This window comes from Melanostigma gelatinosum (assembly GCF_949748355.1).
Source record: "Melanostigma gelatinosum genome assembly, chromosome: 16".
Classification (NCBI taxonomy): domain Eukaryota; kingdom Metazoa; phylum Chordata; class Actinopteri; order Perciformes; family Zoarcidae; genus Melanostigma; species Melanostigma gelatinosum.
Genome location: NC_136649.1, coordinates 2,526,424 through 2,549,640, shown reverse-complemented (window position 1 = coordinate 2,549,640; position 23,217 = coordinate 2,526,424). Strand labels below are relative to the sequence as shown.

Here is a 23,217-nt window from a genome sequence, read left to right as displayed (position 1 = left end):
ATAAAAAACAAAAACTGCTCCTTCATGTTATGTAGTATTGTTACTTACATCTTGTATTGTTGCTTACATCTTGCAAAAGAGATTTTTAATCTCAATGGGACTACCTGGTTAAATAAAGGTTTTTAAATTATTTTTTATTCAAACGTATTCGGTTCGTCATGCGTACCGAACAGTGAGCCTCGTACCGAACGGTTCAATACGAATATGCGTGTCGTTACACCCCTAGTAGTAATCTATCAGGGTGATTTCCAGTCCTTTTGTGTTTTCCTTGCTTCAGTCCTGGCCCTCTAGAGGAGCTGTTTAAATCCTCCTGCACTTACATCTGCGCACTGATGTCTGAGCATCACATTTGTAACACTAATAATTGTACATTTATAAAATGACACTGCCGAACGGCATGCTCGCTAGCTAGCCCGCTAGCACAACAGTCTGTTAACAGATGGGAGAGGCTCCGTCGCTACAGTAACGTTACATTAAAGAACAGAACAGAGCGATGCAGGATGAACAAAGACAGACCGGAGATGCACCGATAGTCTGTGCCCAACAGAGGAGCTGGGTCTGTATAAAAGACTATATAAAAACAGTCAAGGAAAAGAAATAATACTGTGAAACCGCCAGAATCTTAAAAAATACCGTGATACACATTTTTGGTGACACCGCCCAGCACTCGGGTGCACCCACATTTTTATCTCTGCCGAAGCTGTTGGGTCTGGGTTAGGCATGTTACCGAGGACAGGTGGTGGAGCGGTTAACTTACCGAAGATGTTGGGACTGGGCTGGGCCGCCGCTCAGGACAGGTGTAACGGGCACCGACAAATAGTTCTCTTCATTTTGAAATATTAGTATGTTTAAGGTTGTGATGTCACTCATACACACAATTTACAAATATATAGTGTAATCAGTGTGACTCAATATGTATCAACTTTGGTTTTAGTCGGACTAAAGGTAGTGGTAATGTGTAATTTGTAATGAAAAGCAGGATGTGCGCAAGCTTGTTGTGTATACTGATATTTGTCACGGTTGATGCATGCTTAAAATGGAATGGACGAAAATGTCAAAAGGCAGACAAATGATAGTTTAACATACCAAATGCCTAAACCCTACTGATATCCTCTAGTACACTGTACGATAATGCTGACTTCATGTGGAGTTCACCACATGTCCAGCACCTGTTAACTCTCACTGGGACAGCCGAAACATAACTGGTCAGGTGATGCTGATTGGTGTTACATTTCAAGGCTTCCCCGTGGTCAGTGCAAACACACTGAGAAAGAGTAGTGCATTTTGATGGTACACACACACACCCTTCCCCCATCCGTGGAATTTTGTTCCCAAGGCTGCCTGGCATTCCTCACTGCTTCATCATGGGACCTTGGGTGTGGGGGGGGGGGGGGGTCCTGCTTGTAAGAGATAACATATCAACATGCTGTTGTTATTGTGGCAGTGAAAGATAAGGCATCCATCTGTCTCACCTGTTTATTTTTACCTCACTTACCCTCTCCTGTCTCTCCCTCTAGTTTCTCATCCATCTACTCTTCCTTCCTGTGTGTGTGTGGCGGGGGGACCACCCGGCTGCTGAGAAAGCCGTTGCCATGGTTATGGGTGGAGAGTGGGGGGGTTGTGATGATGTAGTTGTCTCTGAGCTACTAGAGAGAGCGTGGTAGACTAACCAAGATGGAGTGAAAGTGACTTAGTCATAAATGGTGGTGTTGAACTAGTCTGTTAGTCAGTGTACCAATGAATCTGTTAATGTCAGCCTGTGAACCACTTGCTCATTTAGCACCATGTCCTGTTGTGATGGAGCAGTCCCTAGTCTCATCCAGTCAGTTTATCAACCAGCACCTAAACCAGTGAGGAGGCTCAGAAAATCAGTAACTTGCTAAGACATTATAACTGTCATGAACTGGCAGGCAGTCCACCAGTTTGGTGGCAGTTTAAAGGGTGATTCTGGTTTATCACAACATTCTTTTGTTGTGGTTTTAGCCGTCTTGAATAAGTGTAATTTGCTAAAAATGAGTGAAATCACCTGTGCGGGTGGAGCAAATTGGGGGAAAAAAAGAATCGACAGATTAATTGATAATTTAAAAAAGTAATGTTTTTGATTTTATAAGCCCTGAATCTCAACTGTATCCCCTCATAATAAGTGCCGGGGTCACATGAATACAAAGCTTTCCACCAAAGTAATACATGTTATTTCCCATGAGAATCTTAGTGTATTTCTGTTTTTCTATTTGCTCTCCTCACAGGTTTAAAATGTTTGGGGAAAAAAGTGATACATACTTACAATACCTCCTGTGTGGTTGTTTACTTATGTGTCCAGTCAAATCTGATCGAACCCACACCAACACATTCCTGATGAAGCAGTCTTTTTTTTTTTTTTTTTTTCTGTGTTCTTTAACTGTTAACTAACAATTTCTCAAAATTGGACCTTTGATTGTTGATTACAAGTTACATTTTTTGGGGCATTTTTTATGTCTGCCTTGCTGACACGTCGCAGTAGAAAAAGCACACGTGAAAAAAAATATATGAATGGCTGAATTCCATTGTGTATGCTGGCTCACTGTCATGGTTGTCGGGCACTTGATCGTTCACGTTTTTCCTACTATGACGAGTCCAAATGTCAGCTACAGAAAGGCCTTCTTTCAGCTGTTTCCACCAACTTTGCGTCATTTTGTATTATTCCTATTTTTACATGACACTCCTCAAGTGGGGCGCTGAGATCTGGGAACGCCACAACAACACTAAAATGTTTTATGTCCAAATAAAGCAGTTTAGATCATCAGGCTAAACTGTCACTTTGTTTAGGCCTGTAACCTCCCCCGCTTGTGTTGATACAGCTGTTAACTAGTTACGTAATTAGTGGCTCAGTCAGTCCACCGGTAAGTCGTGTGGTTTGTTTAAACACTCATTCCTTCTGTGTTGGATCAGTCATACCAGTCTGTTTACATCACAGGTCAATGGATACCTGATGCTTCACGAGACCGTGGTCTGATGTGTAACGGCCACTTCCTAATGGATATAAGGAAACCTCATATTATGCAGCTGTCTTCTAATCCATGTTTGAGGAATGTTGGGACGCAGAATGTCCCCAACTAGATTAATGACACACTTTTCTGCTTTTTCCACATGGTGAAGGTGTCATGGCCACCCTGTTTACTGAGCTGCCCTCCTAGACCCACCTGATATCTAGATACACATACCGTAACATCCCTGCAATCCACACACGCCCAATCCAAGGGATGACGACCTCCCATCTGAACGGCCATGTCGCTGAGGAGGGAGGAGGAGGAGACGAAGAGCCGAGGGGAGGACAGCAGCATCGGGAGATGGCCGTCGACTGTCCGGGAGAGCTGGGGAGTCGAACGCTGCCGGTCCGACGGTCCGCACAGCTGGAGAGGATACGACAGCACCAGGTATGCACGCGCACTTAAACATAAACATTTTACATTAAAGCTGCAACAAACATGCAAGTTGTATTTATGTACAATGTGCTTTGAAAAACAACCATGGATGATTGAATTGATGTGCTGTGAAAACCTGGAATGGGAACAAACAAATGGAGTATGAATAAAAGTGTGCTACAGTATGTCAGTCACTACAGGGCAGTCTTTGCACTGGCTGACTTCACTAGAGCTGAGAGCAGTGGTGGAAGTACCTTTACTCAGGTGATGTACTTAAGTACAACTCTAAGTTGCTTTGTACTTACTTCAGTATGCTATTTTAAACTTTCAATGCCCTAAATCTCACAATGAAATACTTTGCTTGATTTACTTGATTTGCAGTTTAGGAATTTAGAAATAAAACACATGATACACTTATACGATATGATGAATTGTAAGAAAATGAACTACCCCAAATGTTTATACAATTGAAAATGAGCCTCACCTTGACTACCGTTCTGTGCAGTAGACCAATAGGGGCACACCTGTAAACATGGCAAAGAGAAAGAGCAACTTAGTGTTCCACTTCCGTAAAGTTGGGAGACTCACAACACACTGGTTTAGAAAAACTAAAGAGCCATATATAATCAGACTTTTGGTCCCCTGTATGGGTAAAGCTGGATCCTACATATCAAAACATTATAGCTCCTCTGTTCCTTCAGAACGCCCATTTCTTTGAAATACCATTCATACTAAATGAATCACGGTGGATGTCATCTTCTGCACACACGAAGAAGAGACAGTGCCAACCTTCACTGCTTCGTGACTATGACTGGTTCAGCCATATGTTCATTCATAAAAGCAGGTTTACATCAGCAAACATTGGCGCTGCCGTCAGACGGCACAGTGAACGCATAGCTGGGGCCTCCTTCTTTGTGACCAGAGAGATGGTTACAAAGTTATTATAGGTTATCACCTAGTCCCACACTGTGAACATCTTGACAAACAACAATGTTGTGTTAAAAGATTTGAGAAGAATATTATGTGTGCAATTAGAATTGTGATTATTTTCTGTAGTACTTTGGTCAACATAGTTTTAGATGTGGCTCACCAAGGATGAGCAAAGAGCTCCCTTGTTTCTAATAGATTCTGAACAAATATTGGTTGGTTGTTTTAAGGTCCAACCTTTCACTCAGCCAATTTCATTTCATAAAAAATGATACAGTGAAGTCTTCCTTTACTTAATACCAGGCTCAAAGATGGATTGCAGAAGATATGGATACTTGACAAATTATTAAACCACCACATATGACAAATGAGGTCATTTTGTTATTGGGCACTTTTGTTATACATACAAGTTTGATAACCAATTAATATTGTTTTTATTTTGGTTATTCCATGTAAGAATTAGCATTTGAGCATGATGTTGTAAACTGAGTTCATCAAAGCAGAGAGGCTGGATGGTACAAGACTTCAACTGAGAAGTGAACTCTTTTAAAAACACCATTTCTATTCGTGATGCATTTATGTGTCCGTACGTGTGTCAGGAGGATCTGCGTCGTCGCAGAGAGGAGGAGGGCCGGCAGCTGGACCTGAACGCCTCGCTCAGACTCAGGAAGCTCTCCCAGCATCCCCACATCGGCATCGACAACCCCACATTCCTGCAAGACTCGCACACATCGCAGCAGCTGCCGCTCTGCAGCCAGCACACACACGCACTGCTGGGTGAACACACACACACACACACACACACACACACACACACAAAGGAGAGTAGAATTACAGGTCATTGATGTAATGAAGCTCTCAGCGTGAAAGGACATAATAAAGAGGTAGGGGTGATAAGGGTGTTAAAACCTTGAAAAAATGAAGGGATGAAGATGAAGAAAAAGGAGTGGAGGGTGGTTCTCTCTCTGGGAGGGAAAGGAATGTAAAGAAGACTTGTCCGCCATTAGGGAGGAAAATTCCTCTGGGAGGGAGAGAAGGACATGAGAGGCTCTTGAGGGCGACTTAATTAAATCTTTGTTACGGGTGGTAATGTTGACACACCGTCACACAAAATGGGACGTCTTCTCTTAGAAATGAGATGCAGCCTCTCTCACACACACTGGTCTGAAGCCAGGACAAGCAGGCTGTCTAAAGTGAATCTGTAATTTCGAGCCGATTACCGTCTTTTTTTTCTTGTTTTTCGCTGTGTAAAAGTCAACTCTTGTTAATGTGAGTTTGTGTGTGTTTTTTCTTGCAGAGTTGGAGGAGTTGCTGCTGTCACTGAAGCAGGTCCGGGGCTGCCTCTCCGACCAGCAGAGTCAGAATGACGTCGAGCTGGTTCTTGCACTACTAAACAAGGTAATATGAAGGCAGTTGGATGGAGAGGGCTCTGAGTCAATAAGTAATTCCGGCCTCTGACGTAGAAGGGATTTACAAAGACGGAGCGGTGCGGTCACCACCGTCTGATCTGGAGCATCCATGACAACAGGGCCCAACAAGATTTGTACAGTTGGAATGAAGGATTCTGGATGGGGAGGGAGGGAGGCTACAGATAGACAATTCAAATCTTTTTGGGACTGAAGCGACGGATGGGCTCTCTTTTATGCCAGTATTAAATATTTCTTAAGTTGGATATTTTTTATGCCCAACGGTAACAAATAATTCAGTGTCTCTCCCGGGATGCATCAGAAAGCTCTGAATGGCTCTTTGTGGCTGCAGGGACATCTCCAGGAATCTTTTTACAGGAAATAGGAAAAGTGAAGGGACCTAGTTTTGGTTCCTGTCCCATAGTTCCTGTCTATTGGTGACTAGTCAAACAAATATTAATGATCCAACTCTTTGCTTAAGCACCAGTATATGATTGATTATTGGTCACACACTGCTAGAACAGTATAGTTCTAGCAGTGTTGCTGTTGCTTGGTAGAGTTGTCCTTTAGGCTTTACAGAGGGGATTATTAACTGTACGAATATGACACCAATGAACACAAAGCTGCTATTTCAAGTTTGGTTTGACTTAAATCAGGGGTGTCCAAACTACGGCCAATTGCGGGCCAATTAAAAATGGGTCCATTTTTAATTGGCCCGCAGCAACTTCTAAAAATATAATGTAATATGGCCCACACTTGAAACTTGCGCTTGACTGTATTGTACTTCTTAGTTTCACCACTAGGTGGAGATACTGTGTTGAACAAGGCAGCTTCACCACAAAATAAGAGCAATCAAAGAAACGTTTAGCCCCGGATGATGACACGTCCTACACTGGTGCCGAGCGAGAACAGGAAGTTAAATGGCAGTTAGCTCAATAAGAGTATTTTTTTCCGTGCAAACAAAACACAAGAAAAAGTCACAATAGCAGCCACGAGGTAGCTCAAGTCATTGCCCGCCACGGGAAACCTTTCTCAGATGGTGACTTCATAAAACAGTGCCTCACTAAAGTCGCAAGTGCCCGGAATAAATGCAGGAATTCAACAACGTTAGCGTGTCCAGAAACACAGTTGTGCGGCGAATCGAAGACTTGTCAGCTAACCTAAACCATCAAGTGTCAGATAAAGCTCGTGCTTTTGGTTTTTACTCCATTGCATATGATGAGAGCACAGATGCCACAGACACCGCACAGCTGTTAATTTGTTTGCGGGGAGTTGACGATCATTTCTGCTTTAGGAGCTGCTTGATTTTAGGAGTCTAAAGAGCACAACAACAGGTAAGGACATGTTTGAAGCTGTGTCAGATGCAATTGACAAGATGGGACAAGCTGTGTGGAGTTATAACAGATTGGGCTCCAGCTATGAAAGGCGAGCGCAAGAGAGCGGAGGTGAGGCTATTAAAATGCAGCGTATCACCCACCAACAAGCCCTCTGTGCTAAGACAGTCCAGCTCGGCGATGTGATGAACACGGTTGTGAAAACTGTCAACATAATTCGAGCACGAGGGCACTCTACGCAACTTCAATGTTGTGCACTTCCCCACGCAGTCCGAAGTCAAATGTGCTTTTCCAAAGGCCAACCTTTCTGCTAAAAGGGGGAAATACGTGTCCGTGATAACGTCTCTCGTGACAGAACTCAGTCAGTGCTTACGTGGCGGCTGGTCAATAGAGGGCGATAGGGCGCCGCCCCACCTTGAGCCACAACAAATAAAATAAAATGAATAATAATAATAATAATAAACTATACAAATTGCCAATATTCGTGTTTTTGAAATATGGAATCACCCAGTAATATGTGTAAAATATGATATCTGCGGTAAATATATGCTTTTCCTGCATGTCCTCTCTGCGTGTGCACGTCTCAGCAGCGCTGGAGAAACTGCCCAAAAGAGCAGTGAAGCAGTTTAGCCAATTGCTGATTAAAGATATAAATGTGTGACATACAATTTAGCCAATCAGCGCCCTCTAATAGATTCAGCTTGGAGCAGAATCGATTCTGCCCCAAGCTGCGCGTTCTCGTCCGGACGAGTCTCTACAGGCGGGCGCGAGCTCCAGCGCGAGCACTACTCCTCCAAGACCCGTTTGAGAGGAGAACTTTGAGGAGAAACTGCAGAGCTGATATCAGATCAACCTGACCTCACAATCAGACAGCAGACTAGCAGGAAAGGGAAGCAGTACATGCGAAGCTACCAGCTGTAAATAAGATGTCCTGACGTGTTTGTCAAAGTGTTATTTTCTGCTTTTTTTCATGTTGGAATAAATGTTAAATATTTAACTGCAAAGTAGCAATACGTGTTTGATACCTTCATTTATTTAGCATTAAATCATACTAGGATGTTTGCTGAAATTGATTGGATGTGGCACAGCCCTACCTAGAACATGTTCCACCGGCTGCCATGGCTTTCAATATGTTTCTCTCATTGAGAGAGACATCGAGCTGTTCTCAACTGCCTTCTATTTGAATAATGAGTCTGTTTGGCTCAACATACGTGAGCAAACATCTCTGTTAAATCTGAACAAAAGCACATTGAGAACCAAATTTGATTGATTTTGCTCACTTTAACACACTAGGGGTGAGGCGATCGGACCTGAGTGGCCCAGCCCTTGGTATATTTTTCTGTATGTGGCCCTCAGTGAAAAAAGTTTGGACACCCCTGACTTAAATCATGTCTACACTAAGCCGGCTAAATCTGAAAACAGTTTTATTTCCTGTCCGTTTTGGCCCTCTCGCCGTTTTTACGTTACTGCCATCCAAAAGTAACTTGTTCCTGTAACAGCGTTACCGACTGACAAATCCCTATCAGTAGAGTCCTTGTGCATGTGTTATATTGTCCCAGGGGTGCTACTGTACACATGCCTTTGGAATGTATTGACGAGGGCTGTACAGAATAGTTCAAAGCTTTGAAAATGTATTATTACTAATAACTTGCTGATATACAAGCCGTTGTTGTGATACATGCGTGAAACAAATCAGCGCTCGCCCACCATTTTCACAAAACTCTCGCTCGCCGCGCTTCATACCATCATGTTGTGAAAATATTTGTGAATTGGAGTGATGGATGAGACGTAAAATGAGAAGAGCCCTCTGTGTGTACCCTCCTGACTTTAGTCCAGGCCCACAGACGTACAGCGACGCCCCCGCGGTCTGGTCTGTCAGCCCAAGTTTTTCTTACAAAGTCCCAGTACACGCCCGCAGCTTGAAAGCAGCAAATCAAAAACTTTCATGGATAGTTTATAAACTGAAACTCAGTCATATACAGCAACAAAAGTATTATTTTATAATTTCATTGCACTGTCGTTTCACTTTTAAACAATGCAAAGCATGGTGATGTGTAGATACTTACTGTGTTGTGTTTTTTTGTTCTCCTTTAGTCTGACTTCCAGTCAGCACTGAAGATCCATAATGCTGTGGCCGCCAGCATGCACCGACCCTCTCCTCCATACCCACACACACACCAGGCACTTCAGCTGGCCATGGAGGTACATCGCAGCTTACTTCATTCACCATTTTCAATTCATGTCGCATCATGTTCATCCGACAGAAACTAACACACACAGTCCAGGTCAGCGAGTGTATACTGTAATAACGAGGTTGGAGACAGTGCAGCTCTGTTCAGCATCAATTAGAGCGGTGTGTGTGCGCACACACACACACACACATTCTTGTCAGCAAACTATTTTATGTTGCAATCACATTTGAAAACAAAAGCCTGTTTATAATGAATGCTGCCATGGTCAGTTTTAGCTCAAACTTGAGTTGATTCATCAGAAGCAGAGAGCCAAAGCTGACTGACTGAAATGTTTTTAACTCTGTGACGTGAGATCTTCTTATGGGTGACTACCAGGTGACACCGGGTTGAAGACAACCAGTTCAGGTGAAGGGGACATCCGAGATGCTAGTTGGATCAGTGCAGCAGCTCTTTTCTCTGCCACAGAGTTGAGTCGGCGAGCTGTTGGAGCTATTCATGGCTCATTTCATTGGAATCTCAATAAAGAGCTGCACATTATTTCTGCTCCATGTTGGCATCTTCGCCCCTGCCCCGCAACGCTTTCAGCTTTCACATTACTCCCAGAAACATGTTCCTTTGAAGCATGAAAAGATGTACGAAGATATATTATATTCGCTCATGCTAATCGCGGTTAGCATTTCACCATTGGTGGTTATGTTAAAATTAGCTTAGAAGCTAGCGAGTCGGACATGTTATGATGTTCAGAGAAGAAGACAACTTTAGTACTGTTAAAAGCATCTTGCCATTCAATGGGGACCTGCGGCTTATAGACACGTGCGGCTTATCTATGTGCAAATTCTTTTTTTCTTTTAAAAATGAGCAGGTGCGGCCTATATACAGGTGCGCTCTATCGTAAACTATTTTTACATTCTTACCCATTTTTGAAATAGGGGACAACATTTTCTTCTCAGACAATGCGCCTCATTCACCAACGGCTCTTAAGAATAATGTGCAATTGAAACGTTGCTCCACCCCTCTTTAGACTTTCGTTTTGCCGTTCTTGACTTAATTCGCTCACCTTTTTCTTTTACATTTCTTTGTGTGCACACGGTCCTGCAGTCTCGTGTCCTTTCATGAGGACTGGCAGGATGTTTAACCACCAATTAGGATTAACTGTGCTTTCACTTTACCGGCATAAGGGGATTCATCATTGTAAGAACATTTCTGCATTTCAAGAACACATCGTGAATTAGACTTTTCTAAGGACCTTTCTCAAGAACAAATTTAAGTAAAAACTTGATGAATGTGGCCGCTTATTATTATTATTATTATTATTATTATTATTATTATTATTATTATTATTATTATAATATTGCAGCATATAATATATATATCATTTAGAGCAGGGGTCTTCAACGTTTTTCAGGCCAAGGACCCCCAAACTGATAGAGAGATGGAGCCAATGTTCCCTCTAATTTTTCATGTGTCTGGGCATACACACAAGCTCCCTGAGCACACTGAGGACCACTGTGAGCAACATCAGATGTGCACGCTGTGGCCACACACCAGTATCACACCTGTTCAAAACCTTGGATCATAGCAAGTTACATGGCTTATTAAAAGAATCAAATTACAGCAGCAATTTTCACTAGTTTACTTTTAATATAAGTGATTTGACAAACTTTAAAGGAAAAAGACAAAAATCTTGTTGTTCATGAGATGTGTAGTATGTTTTATGTGAGAGTCCTGCTTGGCCATGGGAAGAGTCCTGCTTTGGCCTGTGTGAGGGTCCTGTTCTGGAAGAAATGATACATATACACCTTTCAGACATAACATTTTGTTCACATTAAAACATTCACATTTTGCACAATGACGTGTGCTGTAGCTTGTGATACAGTGTAAATTCCTGTAACTCTGTCTGTAAAATATGTAATTACTCAGTTTTTTATTATCATTTCTACTACCCATAAATTATCTAGTAGTAACATAATTTAATGATTAATATCCATAAGTAAAAAATCTTAATAAATGTCACTAGAATATGCACAAATCTGACTTAAATTTTACCTTATTTTTCACGTCTGTCCTTCTCACTTCTCCAATGGTTGTACACTTTGTCCAGGTTGATGGCTTCGTCTGCTTCTTGCTTTGACTTTATGTCGCTGCCCGTTCGTTTCGCCATGATAAGACGCATTTGCGTCTCGTAACTCCGCCGCACTGTTGTTAGCTAGCTAACCTGCACGGCGCGAATGGGCAGGGCAATAGTGTCAATGCTATGATTGGCTGCGTAGCGTAAGTGAACCGAATCGTATCATTGGCTGGACACCTGTCACTCACTGAGTTACGTTGCAAAATAGTACAGAAAACAAAATTATTATTATTATTATTGGTTTAATTGATTAGATAAGATTAGGACTAATATTAGATATTAATTAATACGTTTATGTTGAATTTTATTTTATGCGCTGCATAGATTTTCTTGTGCGCTGAGAATGTGCGAGCAGTGCGCGATTGCCCAAGCGCGCAGCTTAGAGGGAACATTGGATGGAGCAGGGACCCCCGACGAGATATATTGTGTAAAATTGTGTTTTATATTAAATGGGCCTAGTACCGTGTATACCTCTTTATTGTGCATTCAATACTAAGCTGTTCAAATAATACACAGGTTGATATATTCATGTTTTTATTTTAAACATGTGCAAGGTACAGTGAGTAGGGAGGCCGTGCCACTGACATTCATAAACCTTGTCAGCTGATACCAATGCCAATATCAACATTGTCAATTGCATGATAATCATGCATACAAGCTATTCACATTGATGTTTTCATTTTAAAAGCGGAAACAATGTTTTATGTCGCCACGGTTTCCAGACTAGGAGTCTCATCCAGTCAAGTCAGAACAAAGAGGGCCTGGAGCTCCACAGCCTGCTGTCAGACACACACATCCAGGTAGAGACACGCAAGCATTTATTAGCAAAGACACAAAAGAACCGTGTAGTGACAGTTGTTGCTCCAGTCCTATCGCTGAGGTGTGTGTGTGTGTGTGTGTTGTGCAGTCATTGCTCCTGGCCCATGACAGCGTAGCGGAGACGGAGATGCAGCCTGAGCCGCTGCCCTCCGAAGGAGTGACACTGACCCAGTGGGGAGGAGAGACTGTGAAGATAGTTCGCATCGAGAAAGCTCAGGACATACCACTGGTAAGACATCCCAACACAACTACAGTTCAGCTTCTAGTCCACTGTCTTCAACTGCTCAGTGTCATTTTGACAGAGGGACTACGGGGGTCTTTCTGTGTAGAGTTTGCATGTGGGCTGCAGCTATCGATTATTTAAGTAATCAAGTATTTCACCAATCATTCCATCAATGAGTCGAGTATCAATTAACAAAATACTAAACAGTAAATGTACAAAAGAGAAAATACGACTGAAGAACTACATTTTTAGAAAAATCAACATTTTATTGCTTTAATTGCACTCAATAAATTCTTTCAAAACTAAACCCAGTAGTTGAACTGAAGATAAAACAGGCAAATACATTATGAATATTCTGCTTTGTTTTTTGCTCTTCATAAAGCTTTTAAACCTCTCCTTTAGGATAAGTGCACTGTAATTCAAATTTGATTCATTTCAGTAGAATCTCTGATTGTCTTCTGTAATGTACCAGCCTTTTCTTTCCTGGAGTCAATGTACTGTACATGATGGGCTGTAAATAACCAAGACATGCAGTCATTCCGCTGTGGGTCTGTGCGTGTCCTGTAGGGGGCGACTGTCCGGAATGAGATGGAAAGTGTAGTGATCAGTCGTATCGTTCGAGGTGGAGCGGCTGAACGGAGTGGACTTCTGTCAGAAGGAGATGAAATACTGGAGATAAACGGCATAGACATCAGAGGGAAAGATGTCAACCAAGTCTTTGACATTCTTGTAAGTATCTCTACATAGTTCACACAGTTCCTTGAACATCACTGGGTTGTAAGAATGAAAGTTCTTTGAGTTATGCTGCTGTCGTGTGTCTTATGTGACATATTTTTGCAGTTTCCTCTTTAAGTCTGTTACTTTAGGCCAGAACCCGTTTCGGTACAGTAGGAAACTAAATGCCAGAGAAATGTACTTGATTTTAAAATATATTTATTCATTACAACTAACATCATGAAGTTATTCTTTGACTTTGAACAATGATGGAACTATACCTGAGTGACTCATCTTCTGGGGTGTCTTCTTAGCAACACATAAGCATAAAAAACAAAAGCTGCTCCTTAATGTTATGTAGTATTGTTACTTACATCTTGCTTACATCTTGTATTGTTACTTACATCTTGCTTACATCTTGTATTGTTACTTACATCTTGCTTACATCTTGTATTGTTACTTACATCTTGCAAAAGAGCTTTTTTATCTCAATGGGACTACCTGGTTAAATAAAGGTTTAAAAAAAAAAAAAATGTATTTTTTATTTTTTTTTTTATTCAAACGTCTTCGGTTCGTCATGCGTACCGAACCGTGAGCCTCGTACCGAGCGGTTCAATATGAATACGCGTACCGTTACACCCCTAATATATATATATTTATTTTAATATTCAACACATTCTACCTCCGTCCCACTGATTTGTGTAAAGATGATTATGTGTGGAATAGATACCGTACTTTCCGGACTATAGAGCGCACCGGTATATAGGCCGCACCAGCCGATATATATAAAAAATAATAATCTGCACATAGATAAGCCGCACTGGTCTATAAGCCGCAGGTGTCCCCGTTGAACAGCAAGATGCTTTCAACAGTACTAAAGTTGTCTTCTTCTCTGAACATCATAACATGTCGCTAGCTTCTAAGCTAATTTTAACATTACGGCCAATGGGGAACTGCTAACCGCGATTAGCATTAGTGAATATAATATATCTTCGTACATCTTTTCATGCAGACATACTTACAGACTAAGGTCTCTCAAGGCTACCAAACGGAAGAAGTAAAACAAAGCAGCGTGTCTTCTCATTAGAATCTAAAAGCCTTGAGAGACCTTAGTCTGTCTTCGCGAGTCGGACATCTACCTACCAGTTCATGATGTGGTGTGTTCAAGGACCCAAATGCAGACTCGGGACAGCAGAGTTATATTGCAAACCAAGATGATTTATTTCTCTCACTCAAAAACACGCACACAAAAAAACTCTTGAACAAGTTTTGTAGAACAATTTTTGTAGAACTGGAAAAAAAAACTGGAAAAAAAAAAGAAACTGGAAAAAACGGTAATACGTCAACTAGGAGGCGTCTCCACGCGCTCCGCACAGGTCCAAGCCGGGAAGTGGCTTACGGTTCCGGTAATCCCTCTGATCCGAGCCGGAAAGGATCTCTATTGATCGCTGTCGCCTTCGTCCTCCTGTGCACTAAAACCATTAAAGTCATCTTCTTCAGTGTCTGAATTGAACAGCCTCAGAATTGCTTCGTTTGTGCTTTCAGTCAATCTTTCGTCAGTGTCATAGATCATAGTTCATCGATTGTTGGCCACAATTGTGGCAAATCTTCTAGATATCTTCCAGATATGATCTTAGTTCATGTATAATTGTGTTTACAATGGCTGGTATGATGATGTTGCGCCGACCTTTTTTTTTCGGCCTTTTATTTTAATATGTCTGGACTATTTCCGGTATTTTTCTCCGTGACAAATGCTTTCAACAACACGCTGAATGCTACACTTTTATAAACATTGTCCTAACTGTACCCCCCCCCCCCCCCCCCCACCCCACCCCACAGCATGCGAGTAATGTGTGTTTTCATAGTCTGCTTTATCTCAGCCATTCCTTGTTTGTTCAGGTGGTGTTTGGACAACCTTTTGGCAGGTGCTTAGTGGTGTTCTACTCAGATCTGTAGCCTCTTTGATTTGATTAAAATAAAAGCTAAACAGACCCCCACCCCACCCCACGAGGGTACAGAGTCCGTAAAATCCATAATACAGACACACTTACATTACAGACTAAAGTCTCTCAAGGCTACCATACGGAATAAGTAAAACGAAGCGTGTCCACGTAGCTCGTAGCTCTGAGTAGCATTTACGGCTACGTTGCTTTTAGATTCTAATGAGAAGACACGCTGCTTTGTTTCACTTCTTCCGTTTGGTAGCCTTGAGAGACCTTAGTCTGTAAGTATGTCTGCATGAAAAGATGTACGAAGATATATTATATTCGCTAATGCTAATCGCGGTTAGCATTTCCCCATTGGCCGTAATGTTAAAATTAGCTTAGGTACTTTGTATCGATGGGAGTATTCTCTACAAATGTCATTAACTGGAGCACAACAGTATATGGATGATAAGGTCATCTAAAAGTTGAATGCAAAATGTATAGCATATAATGTGTGTGTGTGTGTGTGTGTGTCAGGCGGACATGCACGGCCTGCTGACCTTCGTGCTTATTCCCAGCACTCAGAGCAGACCTCCTCCTGTCAAAGAGTCCGTGGTGAGTGCCAAGTCGAGGGCTCGAGGATGAGCGGATTTTAAAAAAGGTGTCGGCAGAAGAGAGGTGTGAAAAAGTCTTGACTTTTTTCCCTTGTCGGCCGTCTCTCTCTCCCTTCCAGGTCCACGTGAAGGCACATTTTGACTACGACCCATCAGATGACCCCTACGTGCCGTGCAGAGAGCTGGGCTTGTCCTTCCAGAAAGGAGATATTCTCCACATTATCAGCCAGTCAGACCCCAACTGGTGGCAGGCGTACAGGGACGGAGACGAGGACAACCAGCCTCTAGCTGGACTGGTACCAGGTACTATAGTCTGTCCGTCCAGCCTTTTTTGTTGTTTTGGGTGTTTTTATTGGAGCATTTGAAGACTATTTAGTCAAACTCTTATATGGCCACTGGTTGTTTGCTCTCGTATTCTATTTTCTTCCACAGGGAAGAGTTTCCAGCAGCAAAGAGAAGCCATGAAACAGACCATAGAAGAAGACAAGGAGCCGGAGAAGTCAGGTCTGTTGCTCTCCTCACTACGCCATAACCTAATGGCTGTGAATACGTTGTTTTTTTTCTTTTTTCTTGTTTTTTTTTTTGTGTACAATGCACAGTATATAGTTTGTTGTATAGTCTATTTAATGATTGGATTAATGTCCAGAGGGACCACAGGAAATATCTTATTCACTTGAGGGAGTTTGTTGGTGCCCAAACTTCCAGCTAGCTAACTGACAGAAAGATGAACTTCTCATGCAAAAATTTAAAAATTGATTGAGTAAAGAACATATGCTCCGATGCAGTAAATGCATCAGCCTTTTAGCTCCAAGGTGTGTTTCAAGTTGCCTTGCTTGTTTACAGGGAAGCTGTGGTGTGCAAAGAAGAACAAGAGGAAGAGAAAGAAGCTGCTGTACAACACTCACAGGAATGATGGTATGGCTTCCTGTCTCTCTGAGAATCTCATTAAATGTAACTGGGGCACAACTTTCATGTGCACGCAAACTGCTTCTAAATGTAGTAGTGGATGACCAACTGTGAAGAAGAAAAGATTGAATTAGTCATGAATGGGTATCTACGACGGCTTATTCAGGCCATTGTAGGTAACAAATGAATGATGAAGGGGGACGAGGTTTAAATTGATCATTTAAAAAGTTCAAAGTAAACTATTAACACTGTCTGAATAGCATCTTTAAAGTGCTGCCCTTACGTGTTTCGTTCAGGTTTATTTCTGTCTTCTTTTATGAACATAGATAAATACTGATCCAAGTCATATATTTTGCACTCTGGCTCACGTTACAGCAGTGTTTAACAGTGGGCTCCTCTGTGTGATGTGGTTGATCCAACCTTGCAAAGTGAAGCAATGTTATTTTCGACAGAAAGAGGACAATCTACCCTTCTACACTGGCCTGGTTAAAACATCACCATTCACAGAGTCTAAATATAGAACTGTTTTTTAAAACAAATCAACTATTCGCTGCTGACTTTGTTGCCTTACATCTTGATGAGTTGATCTTAGATACGTCATGTTCGTCATCGTTTCCTCTCTTCTTTGATAGCCGAACGTTCTGCCTCTAACCTCTTCTTAGTTTTACCTTTGGACCCTATCATAACATTTTCATTCAGTCCTTTCTGTCCATTTGCCCAGACATTGATAACGAGGAGATTCTCACCTATGAGGAGATGGCTCTGTACCACCAACCGGCCAATAGGAAGCGGCCGATTGCACTGATTGGTCCAACCAGCTGCGGGCAGGCGGAGCTCAGACAGAGACTGCTCAACAGTCAACCAGAACGCTTCGCTGGAGCTGTACCCCGTACGACTAACACACACGTACACACTGTACACTCTACACATGCTTTCATGTGTTTGTGGATATACTAACTACTAACCTGTGAGTATGTGTGTGTGTGTGTGTTGTAGACACCACGCGGAGCCGTCGGGATTGCGAACTGAGTGGTCGAGATTACCACTTTGTGTCTCGTCAGACTTTTGAGGCCGAACTGGCAGCAGGTAAAGTTATGTTATGTGATGTTTATTTTATTTGATATGGACATCACAGTAGCATTAGAATTGTAACATACATTTATGCACAAAGCCCAGATGCACTGTGTTAAGTGTTTGTAGCGAAATGCTAATTTACAACACCTGTCCACAGGAGGCTTTTTAAAAAAAGTTAAAATAGAAAATAAAAGAAAAAATATATCTACAAATACATACACAAAGTGCAAGTGTGTTTACAGGAGTGTTAGGTGTGAGAACAATGTTGTTTCTCTTTTAGCCATGATTTAATACCTCTATTAAAAACATGAAAATGTTGTTGCATTTTCAACTCAGTTGGTAGACAGTTCCATAGTTTTGCTCCTTTAACAGAGAAGACTGATTGTCCAAATGAGGTTTTGCGCAATGCAATGCGACAGTTCCCGTTTGCTCAATTTCACTCAACAAATGACAAAAATCAATTCTCAAGCTAAAAGTATGTAGAAGTAATTTATGAGCCTAGACTTAGAAAATGTTCACAGAATAGTAGTAGCTAGAAAGCCTCAATGACATACTAATAGATAAGTTACAGTATATAGATGTGTCCAATCCAAATGGTCTGAAAGTGAAGCCAATGAGGAAGTGTGTTAAAGCTGAATTCTCTCCACTGACCAGCAGGGGGCGACTCCTCTGGTTGTTTCGACGTCTATGAGAAAATGACTCTACTTCTCTCTTGATTTATTACCTCAGTAAACATTGTAAACATGAGTTTATGTCTCAATCTCCAGTTTCAAGTCTTTTTCAATACAGCATGATGTTCATTGAGTACATTATGGTCCATTTAGAGTCACACAGACCATAAAGCAGGGGATGCTAACTCCACCATCTACTGATGAGGACACGCCCACATACGCAGACACTCGATGGTACTGCCCACCCTTCCATGGTCACAGTGCAAACAGGAACTGCTGTTAGCAAATGCAGCATGGCTTTCCATTGTGTGTTAAGTTCCAAAACGTATCCATGAAAATTATTATTTTGTTTCCACTGTCACTGTTTACAGTCATAAGGTTCAGGAAGTCTTATTTAAAAGGCCCTTACATCCATTTATCTACAGATGTACAGATGCTGCTTTTTCATTGTGTACATTTTCCATTTAATAAACTATTTCAAACATGAAAAAAACCAAGTGCCTCACTAAGACATGTAGTGACAGTATCATAAGCCTCAAACTAACGTGAGTAAGAAAAAAACTATCCTTTTCAGTCTAGATTGACGCGAATCAAATGTTATAACATGACAAGTGATTATGAGCACACTGGCGCTGTAAAGGTCGTTTAACTCTGTCAGAGTAACACAGACGTCTCGTCCTAGTCCGAGGAAATGATGCAGTACCAGCACTAATGTGGCCTCTGTGTTCTGTTCCCAGGGAAGCTGATAGAGTCCGGTGACTTTGAGAAGAACATGTACGGGACCAGTACAGACTCAGTGAGACAGGTCATCAACACTGGAAAGATCTGTGTGCTCTGTCTGCACACACAGGTGTGTAAACACACACACTGAATGAGCACTGCAGAATACAGTTAAAGGGTTTGTGGTTGAATCCTGTGTGTGTGTGTGTGTGTGTGTGTGTGTGTGTGTGTGCAGGCTCTTAAGGTGCTCAGGAGTTCTGACTTGAAGCCTTACATCATCTTCATAGCTCCGCCCTCCCAGGAAAGACTCCGAGCCCTATTGGCTAAAGACAACAAGAACCCCAAGGTATTTATTCAGTGTCCCTTCTACTCCGCCTGTTTACACTCGGTCAAAGATAAATATCACCAGTGTTTACAGCTCTGGTTTTCTCACTAGTGTGTGTGTGTGTGTGTGTGTTGCGGACAGCCCGAGGAGCTGCGGGACATCATTGAGAAAGCGCGGGAGATGGAGCAGAGCTGCGGTCACTTGTTTGACGCCGTCATCGTCAACGCGGACCAGGACAAAGCCTTCAACGAGCTGCTACGACTCATCAATAAACTGGACACTGAGCCCCAGTGGGTGCCCTGCTCCTGGCTGCGCTGAGAACACACACACACACACACACACACACACCAGTCAGAGAGTCACAGCAGGGTACACGTTTCTAGCGGTCCAACACACCGGATGCTACGTTACGATGGAGTATTAGGGCCACCGCAGCGAGACTACAAGTCTTTTGAGAGATGAAGTTGTCATTTTATGGGAAAACATCACAATATTACAACCTAAAGTTGTTATTTTACAATATGTCATAATATTAAGAGATAAATGAAGAAAAAAACCCTTCATATTATAAGATAATGTAGTTTTGGGAGAAAAAATCCTAATATTATGAAATCAATTTCTAATTTTACAAGAAAAAGTCAAGACTATTAACAACAGTCATAATATGACTAAATATAGTTTGGATTTTCACTAGGAAAGAAAATCCTCATATCACAGTGACAATTTCTTTTTTTCGAACAAAAGGCTGTATGTTGGGATAAAAACAGCGCAGGTTAGTTTACATACATGTGTTGGTATATCCTAACACATGTATGTAAACTAACTAGACTATATACATTATATTCTTGAAATAACTTTTGTTCCTCAGAAAATGATTACTTTATTTCCATAAGCTTATAAATGTATTGTTGAAATGTGACTTTTCTTGTAATTCTAACTTTATTCTCATAACATCATGACCTTTGTCTTTTTTTAACATTGACCCTAATACTCCGTTGAACTGCAGAGAGTATGGCTAGTAGAATGTATTGACCTGTTGGCCCTAATGACATACATGCCATGTAGCTTTGTGTGTAGGGCCTCCTCAAAGGGAGGACCCCTCTACAAAGAGATCTGGTTTGGTGCCCGAGTGATACGACACTCATCTCTTTCTTATCTTCACAGTTCTTAGTGAGACCAAAATATGGACCTGGACAAATCCCCCTTTTCTTCTTCACTTCAAGAGCTCTTTCTCAGAAATGTGAGGCCTCGTTCGTGACGCACCCTTTGCCTTTATTTTGTCGTCATTTCAACCGCTATGATTCAAAATATTTAAATGATCAGTCACAATTATTTTAACCTTTTGCAGTGCCGAGAATCTGTGTAAAAAAAATTGAAGTTTGTGTTCTGGCTTTTTAGTTGTTGTAGTTAATAAGTTGGCCCCCCGAGCACACAGTACAGAAGACCCCTGGTGAGAAGTGAATGTGAAAAGTCACACACACTAAAATTCATAAAGTGCTGATTTAAATCCACGCTGATTATTGCTATGAAGAACACACGCACACACCTTCTTCACACTGACTGACAGCTTCTGACCGGCTCTCCTGTTAAAGTACAAGCTACTGCAATAGAGGAAGCAGCACTTGATATTTCCTCTCTGACTCTTGCGCTCCTGTCTGATCACATTTGAGTAGTAGTGATGTCTGAACCTGAGCAGGTACAGAAGTGTGTGTGTGTGGCAAAATATTATTATTATTAACTGAAATAGACCTGACAAAATATTACTCATCACTGGCTAGAGCATTTATATATTTGTAATATTGAAAAATAGATTTATGAAGTCCAGAATGCACCAATAGGATTGCAGGTTTTACCTTTTGCCTCAACTGCCATTGGTCCAGGAGGGGGTGGAATTAACATTGAATGTAAAGTTAATTGATACCACTTGTTTATCAGACATCACTTCTATCTGCTTTTTGTATGAATATTCACAACGAATGAATAAATAAATAGATGATTGATAGAAAACAACAGACTTTGTTTTTTTGAGGTTTCTTCATGTACAGATTTTGTTTTACATATTTTACGTTTCCTCAAGTACATATTTTTCCAAAACAGATCTGGCCAAGAAAATGTTCTCAAGACAGAGACTAACATCTTAAAGTAACTCAAATGAATGAAAGCCAGATGCAAAAATTCTTTAGTGGAGTTTGGCTTGAAATGCTCCCCATGCGAGGAAGAACATCCATTGTTGAAGGTTCCCTCTTTGTCCTTTCAAGTTCAAGAATTCATCTGAGGACATCTTCAGCCCGATACTGATCACTGTGCTTTATCGGCCAATACCTAGAACGGATCTGATACCAGTGTTGAATTAAAAAGCTGCCTGCCTCACTTTATGTGTATAAGGTAACATAAGCAAAATCAGGCTTGACTTCAACATTGCTTTTCCTCACTTTGTAAAATGTGTAACAAATAAATAAGTGGATATAAATGCACTTAATTTCTTAAAATAATGATATCCGATTCTGGACCCAGTGACTTGAGTCGGTGTCAGACAGATATCAGTATCAGTGCATCTCTAAATTGAACCTCAGTCACAAATGATGTAGTGTTGCATCGCTCCAAGGATCTCTACAGTGCTGTGTCAGCGCTATGAATTGGATAACCAGATGCCTGAATATCATATTCTCTTCTCAACCAGATGTTGAAAAAAATGATTGTAATGTTACTTACCTTTTAGTTTGATTCCAGAAAGCAGGATGAAAAATGATGAAATGATGCCGATGGTTACATGAGTCCTCTCCCCTCCATTTTTTTCTGCTAAAATGACAATACTGTATAATACCATTGAATCATACAACGGCCTGCTGTTGATGTTCAGTGTCTTTGCCTCTAAAAAGCATCAACATACACAGTATTTTAATGTATTTTGGGAGAACGCTACAATACTGTTAGAATTTGTCTGCAGATGTTTACAGTGTATGTGACAAAAAATATCCTATTTCACTCAACCAGATCTCATGGTTTCCATCAGTGAATGGACCAAGTGGAAAGTTATCACATGGCCTAAGTGAGGAACACCAGGCCAAAAAACGGCCATCATGTTACTGATGTTCCACAGTTCGTTCACATGACACCGAAGTGTCCGTATGCCGTGGAAGACCATGAGATGGGGTTGAAAGCCCTGAAAAAAGCTGGTAAGTGAGCCTTTGAGTTGAAGTATTTTGTCACTCGTACTGTTCCAAAGCGCAATAATTAACTTCCATGAGAAAAACTTTCATCCACCCAGAATCAAGTCAGGAATGGATCGTACAAAGTATCACTGCTATCATAGCTATTGCTGTTATTTATACCACCATTTCAATTCTTCTGAAGTGAATGTAAAATAAGAAATCATTATTTAAAAAGTTGAAGGATTCATGAAAACTATTATTTGAGGTTTCACCCTAACCCTCCTCTAGCTTTCACAGCATATCCTTTCACTACATGTCCTACTGACCACTGGTTTTCTAGTAAGAGGTCAGGTGTTTTAGAATAAATGAGCCACAGGGGGGCGCTGTTGTACAGATTATTATTTTTTTACCATGTGTGATCGCTGAAGTGGAACAAAGTCCACTTCCATGCCATAGTAGACTCTCCCGGATCCACCACTGCAGCAGCTACAGTGCTTTGCTTGTATTGTGCTCCGTTAGTGTCGACTACGTGTTTGCTCTGCTTGTGGACATGAAGCCGGTGGACTGACCGCTTTCCTTTCTGATCATGCCAAAATCAAAAGCATACTCCGGACTGACTTTCTCCAGGTCGGATCCACCCTGTACTCTCCCACATGTAATGCTGTCAGACTGCACTGAGATCAGCA

At 41.5% G+C, this 23,217-nt stretch overlaps 1 protein-coding gene across 1 annotated transcript in view; it reads left to right on the top strand.

The window, feature by feature from the left end:
- pals1a (protein associated with LIN7 1, MAGUK p55 family member a) overlaps positions 1 to 21,351 on the top strand; it is a 38,877-nt gene extending 17,526 nt beyond the window's left edge. Inside the window, exons 2-17 of the mRNA XM_079286005.1 lie at positions 3,136 to 3,413; positions 4,928 to 5,105; positions 5,626 to 5,726; positions 9,163 to 9,270; positions 12,111 to 12,188; positions 12,296 to 12,436; positions 12,998 to 13,159; positions 15,607 to 15,684; positions 15,803 to 15,986; positions 16,116 to 16,187; positions 16,527 to 16,598; positions 17,311 to 17,478; positions 17,586 to 17,675; positions 19,072 to 19,184; positions 19,290 to 19,400; positions 19,521 to 21,351. Of these exons, the coding sequence (XP_079142131.1) occupies positions 3,240 to 3,413; positions 4,928 to 5,105; positions 5,626 to 5,726; positions 9,163 to 9,270; positions 12,111 to 12,188; positions 12,296 to 12,436; positions 12,998 to 13,159; positions 15,607 to 15,684; positions 15,803 to 15,986; positions 16,116 to 16,187; positions 16,527 to 16,598; positions 17,311 to 17,478; positions 17,586 to 17,675; positions 19,072 to 19,184; positions 19,290 to 19,400; positions 19,521 to 19,697 (2,007 nt within the window). The 5' untranslated portion in view covers positions 3,136 to 3,239 and the 3' untranslated portion in view covers positions 19,698 to 21,351. The remainder of the gene's footprint in view (positions 1 to 3,135; positions 3,414 to 4,927; positions 5,106 to 5,625; positions 5,727 to 9,162; positions 9,271 to 12,110; positions 12,189 to 12,295; positions 12,437 to 12,997; positions 13,160 to 15,606; positions 15,685 to 15,802; positions 15,987 to 16,115; positions 16,188 to 16,526; positions 16,599 to 17,310; positions 17,479 to 17,585; positions 17,676 to 19,071; positions 19,185 to 19,289; positions 19,401 to 19,520) is intronic.
- Positions 21,352 to 23,217: the final 1,866 nt, after the last annotated feature.